At 38.7% G+C, this 19527-nt stretch overlaps 1 protein-coding gene across 3 annotated transcripts; it reads right to left on the bottom strand.

Annotated features, from left to right (window-relative positions):
* Positions 1 to 8028: 8028 nt before the first annotated feature.
* On the bottom strand, positions 8029 to 17804 carry LOC142197513 (T-box transcription factor T-like). 3 transcript variants are annotated; one of them, XM_075267825.1, is made up of 8 exons: positions 17583 to 17804; positions 14126 to 14390; positions 13866 to 14000; positions 13010 to 13071; positions 11317 to 11375; positions 11030 to 11206; positions 9734 to 9866; positions 8029 to 8296 (listed from the first exon to the last, which is right to left on the bottom strand). In XM_075267825.1, the coding sequence occupies exons 1-8, from the start codon at positions 17786 to 17788 to the stop codon at positions 8029 to 8031; spliced, it is 1305 nt and encodes a 434-aa protein (XP_075123926.1). In that variant the 5' UTR covers positions 17789 to 17804. The 3 variants fall into 3 exon arrangements, with proteins under 3 accessions (XP_075123926.1, XP_075123928.1, XP_075123929.1); XM_075267827.1 differs by having other exon boundaries at positions 11030 to 11203; XM_075267828.1 differs by lacking the exon at positions 11030 to 11206.
* Positions 17805 to 19527: the final 1723 nt, after the last annotated feature.

The raw sequence follows: 19527 nt of genomic DNA, 5'->3' as shown, positions 1-19527 counted from the left end.
TCGCAGCGAAAACACTGCAGAAAAAAGTGGCGTTTTACAGTCACTGCAATCCCATCCACACATTGCTGAAAAATAAGTGCAGTGGACATGCTGCGACCTCCAAAACCGTTGCAGTTTTTGAAATTCCAGCATGTCAGTTATACCAATGGCAGTTTCCCTATAGGTATAATGCAGGCAGTTAGTTCACAGAGGCAACCTTTATTTAGCCTTAAAGACCCCTTTTATAGGTACATGAGCAGCACAAACTAGTGACAATTTACATAATTTCAAGAAAGATATGCCTACTGCCTAGCTTGCCAGCTAAAAAACTAGAGTATCTTCCAAAAGTAAGGGGGAGTAAAGCCTTGCCTTGGTGAAGTTGGGGGTGAGAAATGGTCAAGTGTGGAGGAACTAGAGGAGGCAGATAGGTGCCGCCAGGTGTTGACACTGTGCCTGTCCTGCACCCATGTCAGTACTAGAAAGCACGAGGCCATGGTGCATTGCTAGACTTTGACCTCTGATGTTTAACCCCTTCCTGCCACAGGAATTTTTTAATTTTCGTTTTTGACTCTCCTCCTTCCAAACCCCATAACCATTTTATTTCTCCGCTCCCAGAGCCATATGAGGTCTTAATGTTTGCAGGACAATTTTTTCTTCATGATGCCACCATTAATTATTCTGTACAATGTACTGGGAATCTGGAAAAAAAATCAGAATGGGGAAGATTTGAAGAAAAAGGGCATTTGTGTGACTTTCTTACGGCCTCGTTTCGGTACGATTCTGAGGATACCAAAATTATGTTTTGGGTTTTTTTACATTTGTGAAGAGACGGAGTCTAAGATTGGACCACAATGGAGACTGCTGTGGTCCGATCTTAGACTCCGCCTCCTCATAAACGAGCCTTCGGCAGAACCAGCGTTGATCGGCCGAATGCTGTACACTGGCCAATCAACACTGGTCAATGCATTCCTATGAGAAAAAGTCAGCTCCCGCATAACGCAAGCGGCCAGCTCTCCCGACTAGCAAAGACGAGCCTGCTGAAGAACAGCGTTGATTTGCCGAATGCTATACAGTGTATAGCATTCGGCCAAACAATGCTGATTCTGCAGGATGAGTAAGGGCCGGTTCACATTAGCACTTGCCTCCTGTCCGGAAGGAGTCCGCAGGAGGACCCCCCCCCCGAACGGAATATCAGTGCAACTGCAAGTGCTGTGCAGTTAAAGCGCACGGACCCCACAGACTATAATGAGGTCTGTGCACTTTAACTGCACAGCGCTCCTCCTAAACACTCTCCTCCTGCTACTCGTGGACTTGGTGACTCTTCTTTAGTCGAATAGTGGTTTCCCCTGAAACGAGCATTTTTTCCCATAGACTATAATGGGATTTGATATTCGATCGAGTAGTGGAATATTGAGGCTCTACTCTAAACGAATATCGAATCTTGAATATTTCACTACTCGCTCATCTCTAATAAGGAACATTTTTCTAAAATGTTTCCACAATTTTTAGTTCCTGTTTTTAGAAGGTGAACTTCTGACTATTTTTGCTTCTGATAGACGGTTGAAAATAAACCTTGCATTTGTATGTCTTACTTTTCTAGCCTTTTGTTAACTGTATCCCAACTTTTTGGATATTTGTCTAATTTATAATTTTTTTTTTAATGCATAAAAAATCTATAACTTTCAACTCCTGTTATGTGTTCTATGTTCTCTAGTGAATAAAATATACCTATACGTGATCTCCTGACCATTGCATTGTTATTTTCTTTTTCTCTTACATAGAGCCCAAACCCTTCTGAAGTTGACGTTGTATATCCAACTCTTCATTTGAAGTGAAAGTAGTTTTTACATATTTGAAATAGAGTGTAAACAAGATGGATGGCTAACTTGGCAAATATTTGGTGGGTCCACATGATGACTACACAGAAGTAATGCAAGCATTTAGCACAGACATGTTATGTTCTTCAATAGGGAGTCTGTGTCACAAGACTGGATTGAAATTCCACTTAGTTACGACACAAAATATTATTGTGAGTCCTGTTGAAATGATGGTTCTTCCAATAAAGACAAATATTGCAGAGGAAATTACTTATGTTAATTATATATTTTAATGTACTGTACTACAAGATACTGATATGGATTACACAAAATATTATTTTTCAACAAAATGACATAACCGTGTTTTGGCGCCTTCATACAACTGAATTTCAGCTGTGAAACTTGGTCCACGTGTTGGCAAGATTTATCTATGATGCTAGGTGTACTGTAATTGGTATATATCAAGATTTCGGCGGAAGGCGTCGACTCCTAGTAGCATAGATAACTATACTTCCAGGAGTCCCTCTCCCGGCATAAGGTGCAGGCTGGTATATCCGGCCAACACATGGACCAAATTTTACAGCTAAAACTCAGATGTGTGAATATGGCCTTGTTTAGTACTCATGTTCAGAGTAGACCTCATGTTCACAGTACTCACCTTGAAAGGTTCTAGTGCACACATTGAACATGTCCATAGAACCCCAGTGTATGCAAAAAGTGTGTATCTGGGGTGGACCAAATTTGCCTAGCTGAGATGCAAACACAACCTGAAAATGCCATACACTGCTAAAGGGGTGACAATTGGCAGCTATTTTAGTGGAAACTTGGCAGATATCACTTGAGGCTGACTTGCGTATCCATAAAAAGATGGTTATCTCCGCATTGCTTTTGTTTGCGGCCACAAAGGTATTCTTCTGCTCCTAAAGGGTCCTACACCATGTTATGATTGACTTGAAAGGCATTTTAGATGTGATTAATTGGTAATTGTAATTAATTTTTTTTTTGGTTATGGCATTTTAGATGTGGCAGAATCCGTTTAACCCATTCTAGCTGATTCCTTATAACTATAAATTTTATATATTTTCCCATAGCTGTTTGAAGGCTTATTTTCTTCAGGAAAAATTGTGCTTTATATTTACCATATATAATATTCAATGCACTAAAAGAGAAAGAAAATACATCTTAAAAAAGGTAGAATTGAGAAAAAGAAACTCAGTTGCATGATTTTTGCATGACAGGTTACTTTTAATGGAATCAACTTTTATTCTGTGAATCAACACAACCATGGTGAAATCAGATACCAAATGTATATAGTTTGTGTTATATATTAATACTTTTTTTCAAACTAAAATTTTCTTTGCATTGTCATATTCTGACCATCATAACTTTTTTATATTTCAATCTATGGAGCTATGTAAGGCTTAGTTCACATGGAGTTAACACGCGCATTCTGACATTTATATACATGTAAGAATGTGAGCGCTCAAAAGAGATCCCATTCATTTCAATGTGTTGGCTTACGGGCGCTACACATTGAAATCAATGGGAGGCTTTTAGCCTCACACGGAGTAACGCTCTGTGCATTTTGCCACAAATTACACGTGTAAAAATACATGTGTAAAATGTGGTAAGCCATTTAGTTCAATGGCTTTTTTTCCCCCGTATAACGCACGTAATTTTGCGGGCGCAAAATTACATGCGCTAAATTACATGCGTTATACGGCCGTAAACCAGCACATTGAAATGAATGGTATCTGTTTTGAGTGCTCACATTCTGACACGCATTAACTCCGCATGAACTAAGCCTAAGGGCTCTTTTTTGCAGAATGAGCTAAAAAACAAATTATTGGCACCATTATGAGTTACATATGACTTCTTGATCACTATTTATACTTTTTTTTATGGTAGACATGACTAAGAAAAACATTTCGATTTTTTTGTTTACATGGTGTTCAGGATTTAGTGTATGGGGCAGTACAGGATGTAGAGAAATGGGGTGTTTTTCATTTTTAAATTATCTATTTTTTTTATTTCTTAACTTTTTTTTTTTTAGATTTATTCAATTGGGATGACTATCCTTCCAACACAACACCTCTTTTATGACCCCGGCATTTAAAGGGTTAACAACCACACTAAGTGAAAGTCACCCATATTGTATAAAGAGTGTTCAACTTCTGAACCCACTCCATAATCCCTCCTGTACTATTACAATATGTCTCGAGGAAAGGTTAAACAAATCTCATCCATATGCAGCGACTAAAAACTATATGCAAAATTACCTGCATTGTGGTTTTACACCCACAAAACATCAATTATTGCAGCAGTTTTTACCCACCACTTTAAACAGAGACTCCTGCAAGTGTCTGTGATAACCAACTGATTTGGGCTAAGTCCCAATGTAGCAGGCTGCAGCGAAAAAGCACTTCCAGAAAGATACCTGTGTATCTAATCCTCTGATGTGTGTATCTCAGTTTGGATATCAGTGTTGGATTGTGTATGTGGAGTGACCGTGTGTATTGCAGTTGGAATATGAGTGAAAGTCTTGCAGGTTTGTATTGGCTAATGGGGGGGGGTCAGGGTGTTGGGAAAGCTGTATCTCCGGAACGGTACATCCGAGTGAGTTTGGGCCATGTCTTAAACATTCCCGGACACCGGAAGTATCTGTGTGCCAAATTTGGTGAAGATCGGTCCAGTCGTTTGGTCGCGCATAGAGAACAGACAGACAGATAAGAATTCATTTTTATAATATAGAGAGATTATGTGTACTAACTAGGTATTATTTTTATTATTTTAATTTTTGTTTCTGTTTTATGTTTAGTGTTTTAATATATTTGCATATATGTGAGTTTTTGTATTTCTATTTGTTATGTCATCATGGCATGATATGGTGTACACTTATATATCAAATGTGTATGATGTTACTAGTTTTTCTGTCACCAGTGTCCTTTTGATGGGTTTAGCTCCTACCCAGGTGCGATTTCTCTTGCGCGTGTACAATGGCTACATATTTAGTTCCTCCTCTAGTCCTGACACTTGGGATTTACTGGGCTTTGTGCACATGCGTCATTTACCCACGCATTCACACTCACTCATTTTTAATTTCCCCAGATCTATTTCGTTCTGCTTCATACTACATGCTAGTATCTTTGACATTTTGGTATGATTTACCCATTGAGGTCATGTGATTTCACATTATATTGTCATTGGGCACTATGTCTGTTAAATACTTGCATAACCTACAGGGCTATGCATTCCCCTAGACCAGTGATGGCGAACCTTTTAGAGACTGAGTTCCCAAACTGCCACCCAAAACCCACTAAGTTATCACAAAGTGTCAACATGGCAACCATAATAATGTGCAGATCCACAATTGCACACAATTACAGACCTGCAAAATATGGTCATAGTAATGAGGCTTTATAGAGCTTTCAGCTCCACTGTGACCTCCACACAGTACAATCTGCTTCACAGTGACCCCTAGACCATATAATCAGCTCCATAGTGGCCCCCACACAGTATAATCTGCTGCACAGTGATCCCCACACAGTACAATTTGCTCCACGGTGGCCCCCACATAGTATAATCTGTTTCACGGATGGCTGCCCAAAGAGAGGGCTCTGAGTGCCACCTCTGGCACCCGTGCCATAGGTTCACCATCGCGGCCCTAGACAAAGCCTTTTGTATTCATTGTGCATAGTCTGTATGAAGCTTTCATTGTGATCTTTTGATGCATGTATTCATTTTCTGTTCATTTGGATACATCTTGTTTATATGATTATACACATATGCACTTTACTTGGTCTAACATATTAATTGTTCCTGCCGGCTGACATATGTATTATACAATTGATTGTAAGTCCTATTACTTTGCCCCTTTGACCATGTATGATGGTATTTATTGCTGGTTATTCTCTATGTGATTTCTCCCTTCCTACTTCATATGTGTTAATTTTAACTTAATAAATATGAACTTTATACTAATGGTTTGTTTTGTGAGTTTTTTGTTTGTACCTACCAATAATATTGGTAAGTGGATATCAGTGCAGGATTTCACAGAAAGAAGCCAAAGTCCATTCATAAAGTATATTACAAAAATTCTTTAATGACACAAATGCTGGTAGAAAGTCTAATGTTGTTTGATAGTTTAGGTACGCTTTATGTTAATAGAGCTAAACTGTGATACCGCACTTAACCTGTGGACAGATGTGGCACTGTTTATTGAAAAAAACTCTCTAATCCTGTAAAATCCTTTTACGTTTGTCTATGGCTGATAATAAGACAAGAAATAATTTTGTGGTCTTTACAATGTTTCTTTATCAGATTGTCATTGAGCAAACATTTACATATGTACAGAAATACACAAAAAACTTTGACATCTCATCAAGTATAAATACAATATCTCAGGCAGTTTCACTGACAAACAAAACATGAAATAATCACATTAACATACACGTGTTCTCATACATCTCTGCAACATTGTATCCTCAAACATTACAACTGTAACATTAAAAGGGATGGCTATTTTACATTTTAAGGCACAATTACAAAATCACAGAAAATTTGGAAAATGTCTAATTTTACTTAATTTTATGAATGTTATGTATCCTATAATTTTTTAATATAATTTATTATAGGGAATACTGACAGTGAAAAGTGAAAAGTGAAAGTGTTTTTGCCTGAGGAGGAGAGCAATGGACAGGCTGGTAAATAAAGGACACATATTGTTCCGGGTGTTTATTGTTTTAAGGACTTTTAGCAGGCTTTGTCCACTAATTTCAGGCAGATAATACAACTACACAGAAATGAATGAAGGCTTTGGCTTCTATACAATGGACACAGCCTTTTGCTTCTGACTCTACCTCTTGAATAGATGACGATTCTGGAGGCTGCCTGGAACAGCACTACCTTAACGGTTAGCACTGCAGCCTTTATTCTTATTCTTATTTTTATTTATTTAGTACCGTTAATTCCATGGTGCTGTACATTATATTAATCCCATGGTGCTGTACATTATATTAATTCCATGGTGCTGTACATTATATTAATTCCATGGTGCTGTACATTATATTAATCCCATGGTGCTGTACATTATATTAATCCCATGGTGCTGTACATTATATTAATTCCATGGTGCTGTACATTTGTGGGTTTACATACAGAACACAAAATGTACAAAACAAATATAATACAAACAGTGACCAACTGGAACAGTGGAATAGACGGCCCTGCCCGCAAGGGATTACAGTCTATACTTGTCTTGTAGCGGGTTCTAATCCTGCCCAGGACAATATCTGCAAGGAGTTTTGTATGTTCTCCCTGTGTTTACTATGGTACTCCGATTTCCTTCCACACTCCAAAGACATACTGATAAGGCATGTAGATTTTGAGCCCTATATGGGACAGTGACTGACAATGTCTGTAAAGCGCTGCGGAATATGATGGCGCTATACAAATAAGCATAAATAAAATAATAATAAATACCTAGAGGGACTGACTGTAACTAGGGCTTATATTTCAAGCCTACTCCAAAAACCCTGCAAAATCAAGCTCGGGCTTATTCTTGGAGAAACAGGGTAGTTGAGCACCCACAGGGGTATTTAATTTTTTAGTTAACATATGTTCTATCTATATAAGAGATGACTTAAATCTATGACCTGCTTTAGTCTCTTCTATGACCTATGATATTTGTTTTAATATGATAAACATATTTATAGCAATAAAGTAATGAAGGCAAATTTTGCAAATCATACAGTTTGCTTGGGCTTGGGGTTGGAACAAAGACATTTTATAAGACATATTGAAATAAATAAATAGTTGCACTTTTGGATTTTTTATTTTCATTAGAGGTTGATGAAAAACTATGCAAACTATCTCACTCCAGTAAATAAATAATTTTTCACATAGGATTTCTAGCAAGTCTCTGGGTCTTTTAAGCAATATGTAATAGTACTTACCAAATTAAATCTACAAAGTATTAATAGAAATTCAACATTAGCAAATGGGTCTTGACCACAGAAGAAGTCTCACATTTGTGTCATTTGTTATGTATATTAGGGGTACAGTTCCTCACTGAGAAATCTTTTTGTTGATTCCCCTCCCAGATCCTTCAAAACAGGGTTAAATAGTCTGTTCTTTACATAGAATACAGTGCTTGAGTATCCCAAGTCCTCCACTGGCCTTGGAGAACCATGTCTGAATACATGGCTTTTTCTCGTAAAAATTCAGACGAGGTTTACATTGAAGTTGGTGGGACTGGCGTCCATGGTGATGACAACCTAGAATGACTTGCGACTTCATATTGATTTTCTACAATTTCTGTAGTTGCTCCATGTTCAAATAATGGAGATCCTGTGGATGGTGAGGGCACGCCATGTGGAAGAGATGAGTAATGAGCTGTAGATCCTCGTAAATACTGTGAGCCTAATCCATTAGGAATTCCTCCAGACTGAGAAACTGGGGAAATGGTGCTGTTGCTAACAGACCACAAGTTTGGATACTGACTGTAAAATGTAAAAATTGTTACCATTAGCATTATGTCCAGGATACTGCATCATACTGTGATAATTCTACTTGCATGCTTGATGCAACATCAGGTAATCTTTCCTCACCATCTTTTATCAACTTAAGGGTCCATTCACACAGTTTTTTGGCGAGGATTTTGGCGCTGAATCCGTGTCAGAATCCACGTGGAAAAAAACGCCTCCCCATAGAGTTCTATGGGTTCTGCTAGCTTTTCTTTTTCTGCTAGCAAAAACCAACGCAGTCAATAGGAAGCGAAAAATCCACGTGGAATCGGCAAAAACCACGTGGAAAAACCGCTAGCGGTTTTTTCAAGGTCCATTCACTATGCTGGAGGAAAAAAACATTTCCTAATTCCTGAAGCGGATTTTTTCCTCGCCAAAATTCTCGCCAAAAAACTCATTGTGAATGGACCCTAAGATCCCTTTAGAAGGAAGAAAGCGGCTTCCCACAACATTACAGCATACCCCTTTCTGAGGGCGAGGTAAAATGTTGAGGACAGTCTCTTGATGTCATCGTATTTATCATGTAAGAACAAATTTTTTCTATCAGAAACTGTTTTACATATTTATAACAATCCCGCAAAACAGTGTGTATTGGTGTATATATGTTGGCCTGTAATTGATGCATGATTGAGAAAGTATATAGGTGAGCTGCACAATGCATCGGACTATTCCTTCTTTTTATCATATTTATTAAAATGTATATATATTGTAATTCCCAATTATATACAAAGCAACATACTATTATAGACATAGTTATAATATTATATTATTGTAAAGGTGGCAATTATGATGGATAGATAGTAGTGTTGAGCGAATAGTATTCCCATAGGAATGCGTGCAAGCGGCCGAACACCAAGGGGTTAAGTGCAGTGAATAATTACCGGCCGCTAACATGCATTCCTATGGGAGCAAGGTATTCAACAAATACTATTCGCTCAACACTGATAGATAAATAGATAGATAGATAGATAGATAGATAGATAGATAGATAGATAGATAGATAGATAAATAGATACAAAAAAAGGCAGCACTCCACTTTGGAATCCAAGTTGGGAATCAAACGCCACATACGGATTAAAGATTCTCCTTTGTATTTTTTTTTCTAAAGTTGGTGTGCTACCTTCTTTTTGTTTTCATTAACCTATAGATGGATGAATAGATGAATATATGGATAGATAGATAGATAGATAGATAGATAGATAGATAGATAGATAGATAGATACAAAAGAAGGCACCGCTCCAATTTGGAATCCAGGTTAGGACTCAAACGCCACATATGGATTAAAGATTCTCCTTTGTTTTTTTTTCTAAAATTGGGGTGCTGCCTTCATTTTGTTTTTATTAATGGATGGATGGATAGATAGATAGATAGATAGATAGATAGATAGATAGATAGATAGATGAGATTATTACCTGGAAGTATTTGAGGTTCCTGAAGTTTGGGTCATTGGAAGCATGCCTGCATGAGAAGACATTTGAAGACTAGACCAGTTATCATGAGATTGAAGCATAGATAGACAGGAGGATGAGTTATCTTGTATAGTTGCTGAAAATCATGAGAGCAAAATGAAGTTAATATTAAAGCAAACAAACAAGACTACAATATACCACAATATAATATATAAAGAGGTTATCTATTGGCAAAGTTTTCATAAATCTAGGCAATTTTAAGCAAATAAACATTACTTTGCAATAACAGTATAGTAAAAATATGAATACTGCTAACCTAAAGGGTGGGTGATAAGTTAATGACATGTTTATTATGTTTATTATTGTTACAGCCATTGACATGTCGCAGAGGTTAACCGACGAGGAGCAGACAGACATTGTGTTGATGTCTGGTGAACGCAGTACTCGGGTCCTTGCAGCAGAGTTCAATGCAAGAAACCCAACAAGCCAACAGCGTAGCACTCGCAGTATGTCTCTGGAATGTGGCATCAGTCGAACGTCCATTCAACGGATACTGGCTACACATGGATGGCATCCAGTTGCTTGCTCTCGGTGTGTCAAGAGTGGGAGAAGAGAATCGTGTTGTCAATTCAACACAATGGGCAGCACTTAAGCACATCCTTTAGTGGGTTACTGTCGTTGCTCCATGTCACAAATGTGTCAATAACTTGATAATGAATAAAGCTACGTTAAAAATGAGCACACCATTGTTTTTCTTGTGCAATTCCATGTGTTTGATGTGTCACATGACCCCCTTCCCATTGAAAAAAGTAAAGTTGAATCCAAACTGGCGGCTTTGCAGATGGCCGCCATGGGCGTCTCCCGGCCTCAAATGTTACACCTCTCCCATGTACTAATATGTCATAAACGGTAAGATGATATCAGCAATCACTTCCATTTTATCTGGGTGTATCCATACTTATGGCCCACTCTGTACTTTCTTCTAAATGTTCTGTTAGACAAATCTGTATATGTGTTATAACTTGGCTACTCATTTGTATAGGTTTAATGCTTAGGTTCATATTAGATCAGGCATCAGTTTGGAAAATTCTACCCTTGTAAGTAATATGGAATAAATAACAAATGGAATAAAGCATTGAAATGAATCTGAGTCTGAGCTGCAGCGAGGCGACATGATCAACAGACATGATGTCATTTGCTGCAGAAGAAAAGAAGAAAGAAAACAGCAAATGATTTCGATTTTCTGAACAAACATTTAAATGAAAATCATTTGTAACATTTTCTATCTTTGGAACTCACTTGGGGAATTGTTTCTGTGAGAGTATGCGTTTGGATATGGAGCTGTCCGGTGATTCCGCAGAGAGGAGTATCGATCACAGCCATGAGGAGAAGGCAAGGCTATGGGGCCTCCAAACTGAGAATGAGCATTTGAAGGAGTAGCCAAGGATCCAGTGCCAGGAAGAAGCCAGTTACCTACTAAAGTGACAGTGAAATAAATGATTTTACTATGACAACTCAATAAAAACATATAACATGCAACTTAATAGTAAATGTATCTTCTCAAAGAACTGTATGTTGGAACTTACTTGGTGAATAGCCTTGTTGGCCATCTATGGCTTCCTCCAGAAGTTCTTTGTGGTCACTTCTGAAAACAGAATATTTTTAGGAATTAGTTTTTATATTGTAGCAAAAAAGTATGAACATCATATTCATAACATAACGGTACTAATAGCTATCACTATGCATGCCATCATTATGTAACCAGTGTGGGTCTGACCATTGGTACTCTCACACAAACACAGGGTCCACTGTACTGGTGATAAAGTAGCTAGAACCAGGACAATACTGCAGGAAGTCACCACAGTCACCACTAGTTATGTGTAGTCTACCCAATAACCTGCACAGCATCTGTTTTAGGAATAATATATGTCACAGTTCTCTGTTACTAGGTGACTTTTATTATTGTCAGAACTGCTTTTTGTTGACTATACTTTTAATGTATGTCATGGCAGATGCTGCAAATATATGACCCTCTAACTGCTCTACCACTGATAGAACTGAGTGATTGTTTGCGAGCAGAGGGATATACAAGTCACAGAGGGTGATGAGAAGAGGAACGCACTAAAGGTGTTACCTGACCTCCAGGTTCATGCAACAAAAGTGACATTTTTTTCCATAACATAAAATATACAGGATACAAATCAAATCTTTCCATCCTATGTTCTCAATGTCTAATAGTTGGTTGGTTTAAAGAGGATCTTTCACCACCTCCACCAATTCAAGTTCTTAGCACCAGTTAATAGGTGATGCTCCAGAGGTGTAACTAGCAGAGGAAGGGGGAGGGGGAGAGCAGAGGGGATGGTTGCCCTGGGCCCACTGACTCTGTGGGGGCTCACCCAGGGGCTACAATTAATGGTTTACTTTCAACTACATCTGTCTGCCAATCTAGTAAAAACCCATCCTGTCTTGTAAACTGCAAGCCACTACAGGCCTGAGGTTTATAAGACACTGGGTAGCACCAGGATAGGTGTGTAGGTGAGGACAATGTGGGTCAGGTGCCTGGAAAAATGTGGAACCAAAGATGTCTGTGCTGCAAACTTTACAGAGACTGAAAGAAGTGGCCATGGTGGTCCAGTTGGAAGGCAAATGAAATGGAAATGTGAACAATTAGTTAGAGACGTCACCTGTAAGTCACTAAATGTTACTGCACTATTTTCACCTAAATCATCTGCAGAGCCCTGTGTAGAGCCGATATGTATCACTATACTGTCACCGTATAGTGGTAATATCTGTATACCTAAGTTGGGGGCCCACTTGGACATGTTTGCCACCCCTGTGCTCAACCCCTAGCTACCCCTCTGTGATGCTCCGCTGATTCCAGCATAGTTGGCATTTTCTCTCTATTCTCCAGCATTCCTGAGCAACAGTTAGCTTTGGTGTCTGATGTGCTATTTAAGCTCTGTGCTGTCAGAAGGGAGGTGTCAGACAGGAGGACATGACTCAAATACGCTATCAGAGGCAGCCAGTATCAAAGCTCAGAATCACACCTTGTCTGCTCCTGCCTGATACTGCCTTCCTGATAGTACAGACTCTATCAGGCACTAAAACTAAAAGCATTGATTGCTCGGAAATGGTGAGGGCTAGAAAACAAAATCCAACTGGTCCAGAATCAGTGGAGCAGAAGCTATTAAATTATGTACAGAACTGGACTTGTTGGAGATGGTGAAAGATCCTCTTGCAAAGACCTATTATTCCAGCAAAACAAAATAAATGCCATACCTTTCTTTAGCATCCAAAAAGGCCTTAGCAAAGGGATTGTGTTTTATTTTAAGAGCAGTAATCTGAAATAAATAAAGAAACCATATGTTTCAACATAAAAATGTCACATAAATATTGAACATATTTTTCTACAGCTAGGTTCCATTCAGATTATGTTTTCTACATAGTTTTGACTGGACAAAAAACATAGTATGCCATACTTTTGCTTCCACCAAAATCTATGTAAATGGATGGCCATTTATTTGCATCTCTTAAATGGATTTGCTACATGGATGTTAAAAACGTAATCTGAATAGATTATATATGATATATATATATATATATATATATATATATATATATATATATATATATATCTTATATGGATAACACTATATCACTGTAATGCTATGCACAATAGAACATTGTTTGTTGACATTGACAAGACATGGGTGAATTTGACCCAAATATTCCAAATTGTTTGTTTTTTAATGAAACTTAACAATTTGGAATTTCTTTTGGATGTCCCACAATGGCCACCACCATTAAATTATTATATCGTATGACTGGGGCTTAGCAGTGAGCCTGGGTGCATAATGTCAGAAAAGAGCACCAGATGCCTCAAAGAGATGAAGACCTAGAACGCAAAACACCACAAGGAGGCCCACATTGTTTTTTTTTGTTTTTTAAATTATTTTAGTACACCTCCTTTAGTGGACCTCCAGCTATTCAGACCCCAAAGTATAATAACTTCTTTAGGCTTTTTTTTTCTTTGACATTTATGATTCATGAGATCCAAGTTTAAATATGTATTAATAAATATAATTGTTAGTAGTGGCTTAGATAGTTAATGTAATATATTCTTTAGTAAGTACACCTCTTCATTCTGGTATGCAGTCACAGCAATAAATTGTGTCTCTGGAAAGGAGTGGCTGGTGATCATTCTCTGGGCTCCACCAACTCTTACTATGTGAATTCGGGGCTCATATTTGTGCAAAGAGTTTAACATGATCTGAGAAAAAATTAAAAATAACGAACATTACTACAATAAAAGAAACACCAGCAATTATATTTATATAATTATAATTTTATATTAATATATTCATTATTAATACTACTATTAATAAATAATTTTACCTGACCTCCACCGTTCATTTTATTTGTGAGCTTAACTTTACTAAAAGAAACAGGATCTTTCATCCAATGGGCTCCAAAGTTTGGGGAATCTGGATGAATGTAGACACAACTCGGAGCTTGAGGCTCAGGTTTTCCTCCTGGAACCCATTCTCCATTGACATACTTCCATCGGTGGTTGTCTGCAGACACAAAATCCAGCAGGAATGTGTACATAGCATTGGGGTCTAGCCCAGATACACTCACTTTCAGCACAGGAAACATCCGCCTACAATATAAAGAAAATATGTACTTGTTAGAGATGAGCGAACAGTGAAATGTTCGAAGTTCGATTCGAGTAGCCGCTCAATAAAATAATCTATGGGGAGTAAATACTCGTTTAGGGGGAAACCACTATTCGACTCACGAGGGTCACCAATTTCACTATGACACCCCAGGAAATTATGCCAACACACTGGAATGCAATTGGGACAGCAGGGGAAACATGTGGACTGATCTTAGACTCCGCCTCCTCCGGCAGAACAGCATGGAGACTGCTGTGGACTGATATTAGACTCTGCCTCCTCCGGCAGAACCAGCGTTGATTGGCCGAATGCTGTACTCTGTATGGCATTCGGCCAATCAGCGCTGGTCAATGCATTTCTATGCTGAGATCTAGCAGTGCTGGCTGTGTGCTCAGCTTGGCTACACCGGAGATGCAGCCAAGCTGAGCACACGGCCAGCACTGCTACACCAGAGATGTGAACCCTGCTGCACACTCAGCTTTGCTGCATCAGTGATGTAGCAGAGCTGAGTGTGCGCTGAACTCTGCTGCACACTCAGCTCTACTGCATCAGAGATGCACTGAACCCTGCTGCACACTCAGCTCTGCTACATCTCTGATGCTGAGTGTGCAGCAGGGTTCACATCTCCGGTTTAGCAGTGCTGGCCATGTACTCAGCTCGGCTGCATCTCCGGTGTAGTCAAGCTGAGCGCACAGCCAGCACTGCTACATCTCGGCATAGAAATGCATTGACCAGCGTTGATTGGCCGAATGCTATACAGAGTACAGCATTCGGCCAATCAAAGCTGGTTCTGACGTAGGAGGCGGAGTCTAAGATCGGTCCTGAGCGGTCTCCATTCTGGTCCAGTCTTAGACTCCGCCTCCTTACATACGAGCCTCTGGCAGAACCAGCGTTGATTGGCCGAATGCTGTACTCTGTATGGCATTCGGCCAATCAACGCTGGTCAATGCATTCCTATGGGAAAAAGTCAGCTCGCGCATATTGCAAACTGACAGGGATCCCAACCAGATAGAGCCCCAAAATGCTGGGTGAGTGACATTCCCACCTAAATAAAGGTATTCCCTAGCTAACTCTGCCTGTACATCTGTCCCTGTCTCACAGTCACATATGAACCGGATATTAAATCCACTGTTCATATAAATTGGAGGTCACCTGAATTAGCCAGCCAATTACTTTTTCCGATTTTTTTCGATGCCTCCGTTGTCGTAGTTCCTGTCCCACCTCCCCTGTGCAGTTATTGGTGCAAAAAAAGCGCCAGGGCAGGTGGGAGTGGAATAAAATTTTTAGCGAGTTTGCCACCTGGTGTTCAACTGGAATCGAACATCTTGAACAGCCTGATATCCAATCGAACATGTACTCGATCGAATGCTGTTCGCTCATCTCTAGTACTTGTATCTATAAAATATATATGTTAAATATCTATAAAGCATCAATAGTTACTATAACATCTACAATACACAGTTTAGGAAAGATGAAAACCAATATGGTAGGTACAGTCACAGCAGCCATCAGTCAGCATCCCTTCTTCATGGGTGGTGGGATGTACCTATGTCTTTTTATCCAAAGACAAATACAGTAATTTGAAAGGTGGCGTTAGGAAGGAAATGAACTATCCTCCCCCATTTTGTTTCCTTTGAGCTCAGAGACTTCCTTTGTCTCTAATGTGGGGTCAAGCAACTCATCTTCTGTGAAGCAACTTCAATTACTTTGCTACTAAATAAAGTCAAGTTTTCAAGTCAAGACCATTCAATACAGTTTTATAAAATTCTCAGATATACATGGACACATTCTCTCAGGCTATGGACAGTATATATCTATAATATGTTGATTATAATATGTTTTAATGTATTTTTGATATGCTTATGTGTGTTTTATGGTTAGTGTGAAAATAAATGGGTGGCTATGTATCTTAAATTACTTTAAATGAACATTCCCATGCAGGTTAAGGGAGCATGTGTGTCATAAAATTCACAATACAGCCAGGAACATCTGCAAGGAGTTTGTATGTTCTCCCCATGTTTGGGTGGATTTCCTCCCATTCTATAAAGACATACTGTTAAGAAAAAAAATGTACATTGTGATCCCTATATGGGGCTCACAATCTACATTAAAAAGTAAATAAATAAATAAAATAAAATTCACAATACAGCAATTGTATTAGCAATACATAGTAAAAGAAAGCACAAAGTTATAAGCATGTAAGATATGCAAGAAATGTCTAATATTATAAAAAAATAAATAAATTTTGTTGTTTCCCACTAGAATTGACATATGTTTTTGCAGTTTAAGTTACACTTTGTGCTACATTTTTGTAAAAGAAATTATTCTTGGCAGTCAAATGTACTGGCAATAATGTAATTGTTCTGATTTTAGCAATTTTCAGTAAAATGTTTAATGAGAAAATGTGTATACAGGCCTACTGAAAAATCCCCAATATACTACAAAATGTATCTGACACAGGCATGTAAATAAACATGGATACTCAGTCAATGTCGTGCATACGTCTAAGGTCCAGTTCACGTCTAAGTTCGGGTTGGCTTTCATGGAGTCCGCTTGGGGACCCCCCAAATGAAAACCTATACTCATTAAATAGTGGTTTACCTGGAAAACGCGCAGATCCCATAGACTATAATGGTGTCCGTGTGGTTTCTGCTCGGTTTCTGCACAAAACAAGGCAGAGAGAAAAGTCCTTAAAGCAGAACTTTTCTCTCCACATGTTTCATGCAGAAACCGAGTGGAAACCACATGGACCCCATTATAATCTATGGGGATCGCAGATTTCCTTTAGGTAACAGCTTTTTAATGCATACAGGTTTCCATTCGGAGGGGCCCCAAGCGTATTTCCCAAACAGAAACCTGAACAAAGCCATAGAATATAATATTTCATATAAAACAAAGCGATTGGATGCAGTAGTTATATCATACTTTACATGGAATACTTTTTAGAGCTATTTCTAAGACATTTTTTGACATGGCAGACATGAGAAAAAAAAACAACATTTCAGTGAATTATTATTACACATAGAGTGTATACTCATCCAGCTATAACTGGTCAAAAAATAAAATAAAAAAGCAAAACTTACAGCTGATGTTGACAGTAGACGAAATATAATATGGATAAACACTAGCTAAGCATTTTTAGTGACTATAATGTAATGTTGTGACCAGTGTATTACCTGCCATTTTTGGTGACGATCATCTCATTGGTAAGTTCCTTAAACCTCAACCAAAGGTCTTGCTCCTCCAAAGAAACTTTGAGCTCTCTTTCTGTGGGGTCTCCCTTCTCACTGCCAGCTTGAAGTTCATTTTCCACTGCACTGAGAAGATGATCTACTCGGTATTGTAGGTTTTTTCCGCAATTCTCAGTTGCACTTAAACTCATCCCTCAAATGTTGTTTCTTCACTGCAACTGAAATGATCTCCACAGGTCCAAAAGTCCTATCAGAAAGTGTGTGATCAGTAGATAATGTACTTGGAGACAGTAAATCCACTTGTTTTTAGCAGCATGAGTTTCCCTAACCAACACTACATTGCTATACTCTGCAATAAATAGTCCTGACCATGATGTGGCGACATCACTCACAGAGCAAAGACAACAGTGATTGGTTAAGGTTTCCTTTGATGTTTGTCAATACAGAATGTGATTGGTGTAGCCTTCACACTGTGACCATCTTCTGAAGTTAATTGCAAGTCAGAGGTACTATATGCAAATCTCCAAATGTTTGCACCTTTATCAAAGACCAGAGCTGCAGCAAGGAAATGGTGTGTCAGCCCAATAACAATTAAGGGAGGATAACACCTGGCCACATTTTATTCTAAATCCTTTTCCTCAAAGTCATAGACTGCAGAGAAGTTCAGTTTCAATTTCAGTAAACACTAATAATATCATCTATTATAATTTCTTAAAGTTGTGTGATTTCTCTATGGACTAAAATGGTTATCAATGTTTTAGCAATATGCTATCACTTATAAGATATACGACCACCGCTTTATGAACAGTGAAAGTCCAATGTAAGTGTATGCCCAACAAGCCAGGATAAGTGTGGCCAGAAACTCCACTCTGAGGCTGAGCCCATGTCGCGAGAAACACAGCTTTAAAGCGCTGCAGGAAAAACCGTGGCGGGAACGTTCTTCCCACAGTGCTTTAAACAGAAAGTTTGTGGAGTTTTCCTCCACTGATTTTTTGTTCCAATTATACCTATGGGGAAACTGCCAGCGTCTCCATAGGTATAATTGAAATGCTGCAATTTCCAAAACCACGACGGTTTAGGAAATCGCACTATGTCTGCGCGGCGGTTTTTACCGCAAAGTGGGCATGAGATTCGCTAGAATCCCACCCGCTTTGCCTATAAAAACATTTACTGTAAAACACCGCAATTTTTCCCATGGTGTTTCTGCCACAGGCAAATCGCAGCGTTTCCAGCCCTTCCAAAAGAAATGGAACATAAAGGATTTATATTTTTACCTTCCGTTCAATCCACTCTTGGCTTTGGCTAAAATAAAATACACAACAAATGCTGCAACAAAAAATAGTTGTGTGCCTACAACGTAGCACCTTGGCCTAAAGGTAAAACTTAAGATGCACCATATAAATAGATGGATATTGGATCTACCAATTTTTGAAGTTATCCCCTATGTTAGGTGGGGGCCCTAACACAAGGACCCAAACATGCACTCTGCTCTATTCATTCTTTATGAAAATGCTATAGATAGTCAAGCTCTGCACCCAGGTATCTCTTGCACTCCGATACAGAAGGAATAGAGTGATAGGGCGTAGATTGGCCTACTGCTCCACCAGGATAGGGGAATTGGATCCTTGTTCTCAGGGGGCATTGGGGTCTCAGAATTGGTTTACCACTATGTATGAAAGTGATTGTACAGAAAATGTATAACTGTGATTGACTTTCTAGGACTTTCTCCATCTCTCATGTGATAGTTTTCTACCACTGCTTGCCTTGCATGTTGTGGGGGTGGTTTATTACTTTCTGTGAGAATCTGTGGATGGAAAGAGGAAGGTGACAATGGACAGGAAACAGTTCAATGAGATCTCTTTAAACATTCCAGCCTCTTTACACACAAGCTGAAGATAAAAAGCAATGTCGTGTAAAACCTATGATTTTG

This window comes from Leptodactylus fuscus, chromosome 3 (assembly GCF_031893055.1).
Source record: "Leptodactylus fuscus isolate aLepFus1 chromosome 3, aLepFus1.hap2, whole genome shotgun sequence".
Lineage (NCBI taxonomy): Eukaryota > Metazoa > Chordata > Amphibia > Anura > Leptodactylidae > Leptodactylus > Leptodactylus fuscus.
This window is presented reverse-complemented; position numbering and strand designations above follow the sequence as displayed.

Excerpts from the sequence above, each read along its gene's own strand:
- LOC142197513 (XM_075267825.1), bottom strand. The coding sequence starts at position 17,788 with ATGAGTTTAAGTGCAACTGAGAATTGCGGAAAAAACCTACAATACCGA. Across the intron at positions 11,376-13,009 it reads TTTTTGGATGCTAAAGAAAG|AAGTGACCACAAAGAACTTC; the intron begins GTATGGCATTTA and ends TTCTGTTTTCAG. Across the intron at positions 11,207-11,316 it reads CCAACAAGGCTATTCACCAA|TAGGTAACTGGCTTCTTCCT; the intron begins GTAAGTTCCAAC and ends CTGTCACTTTAG.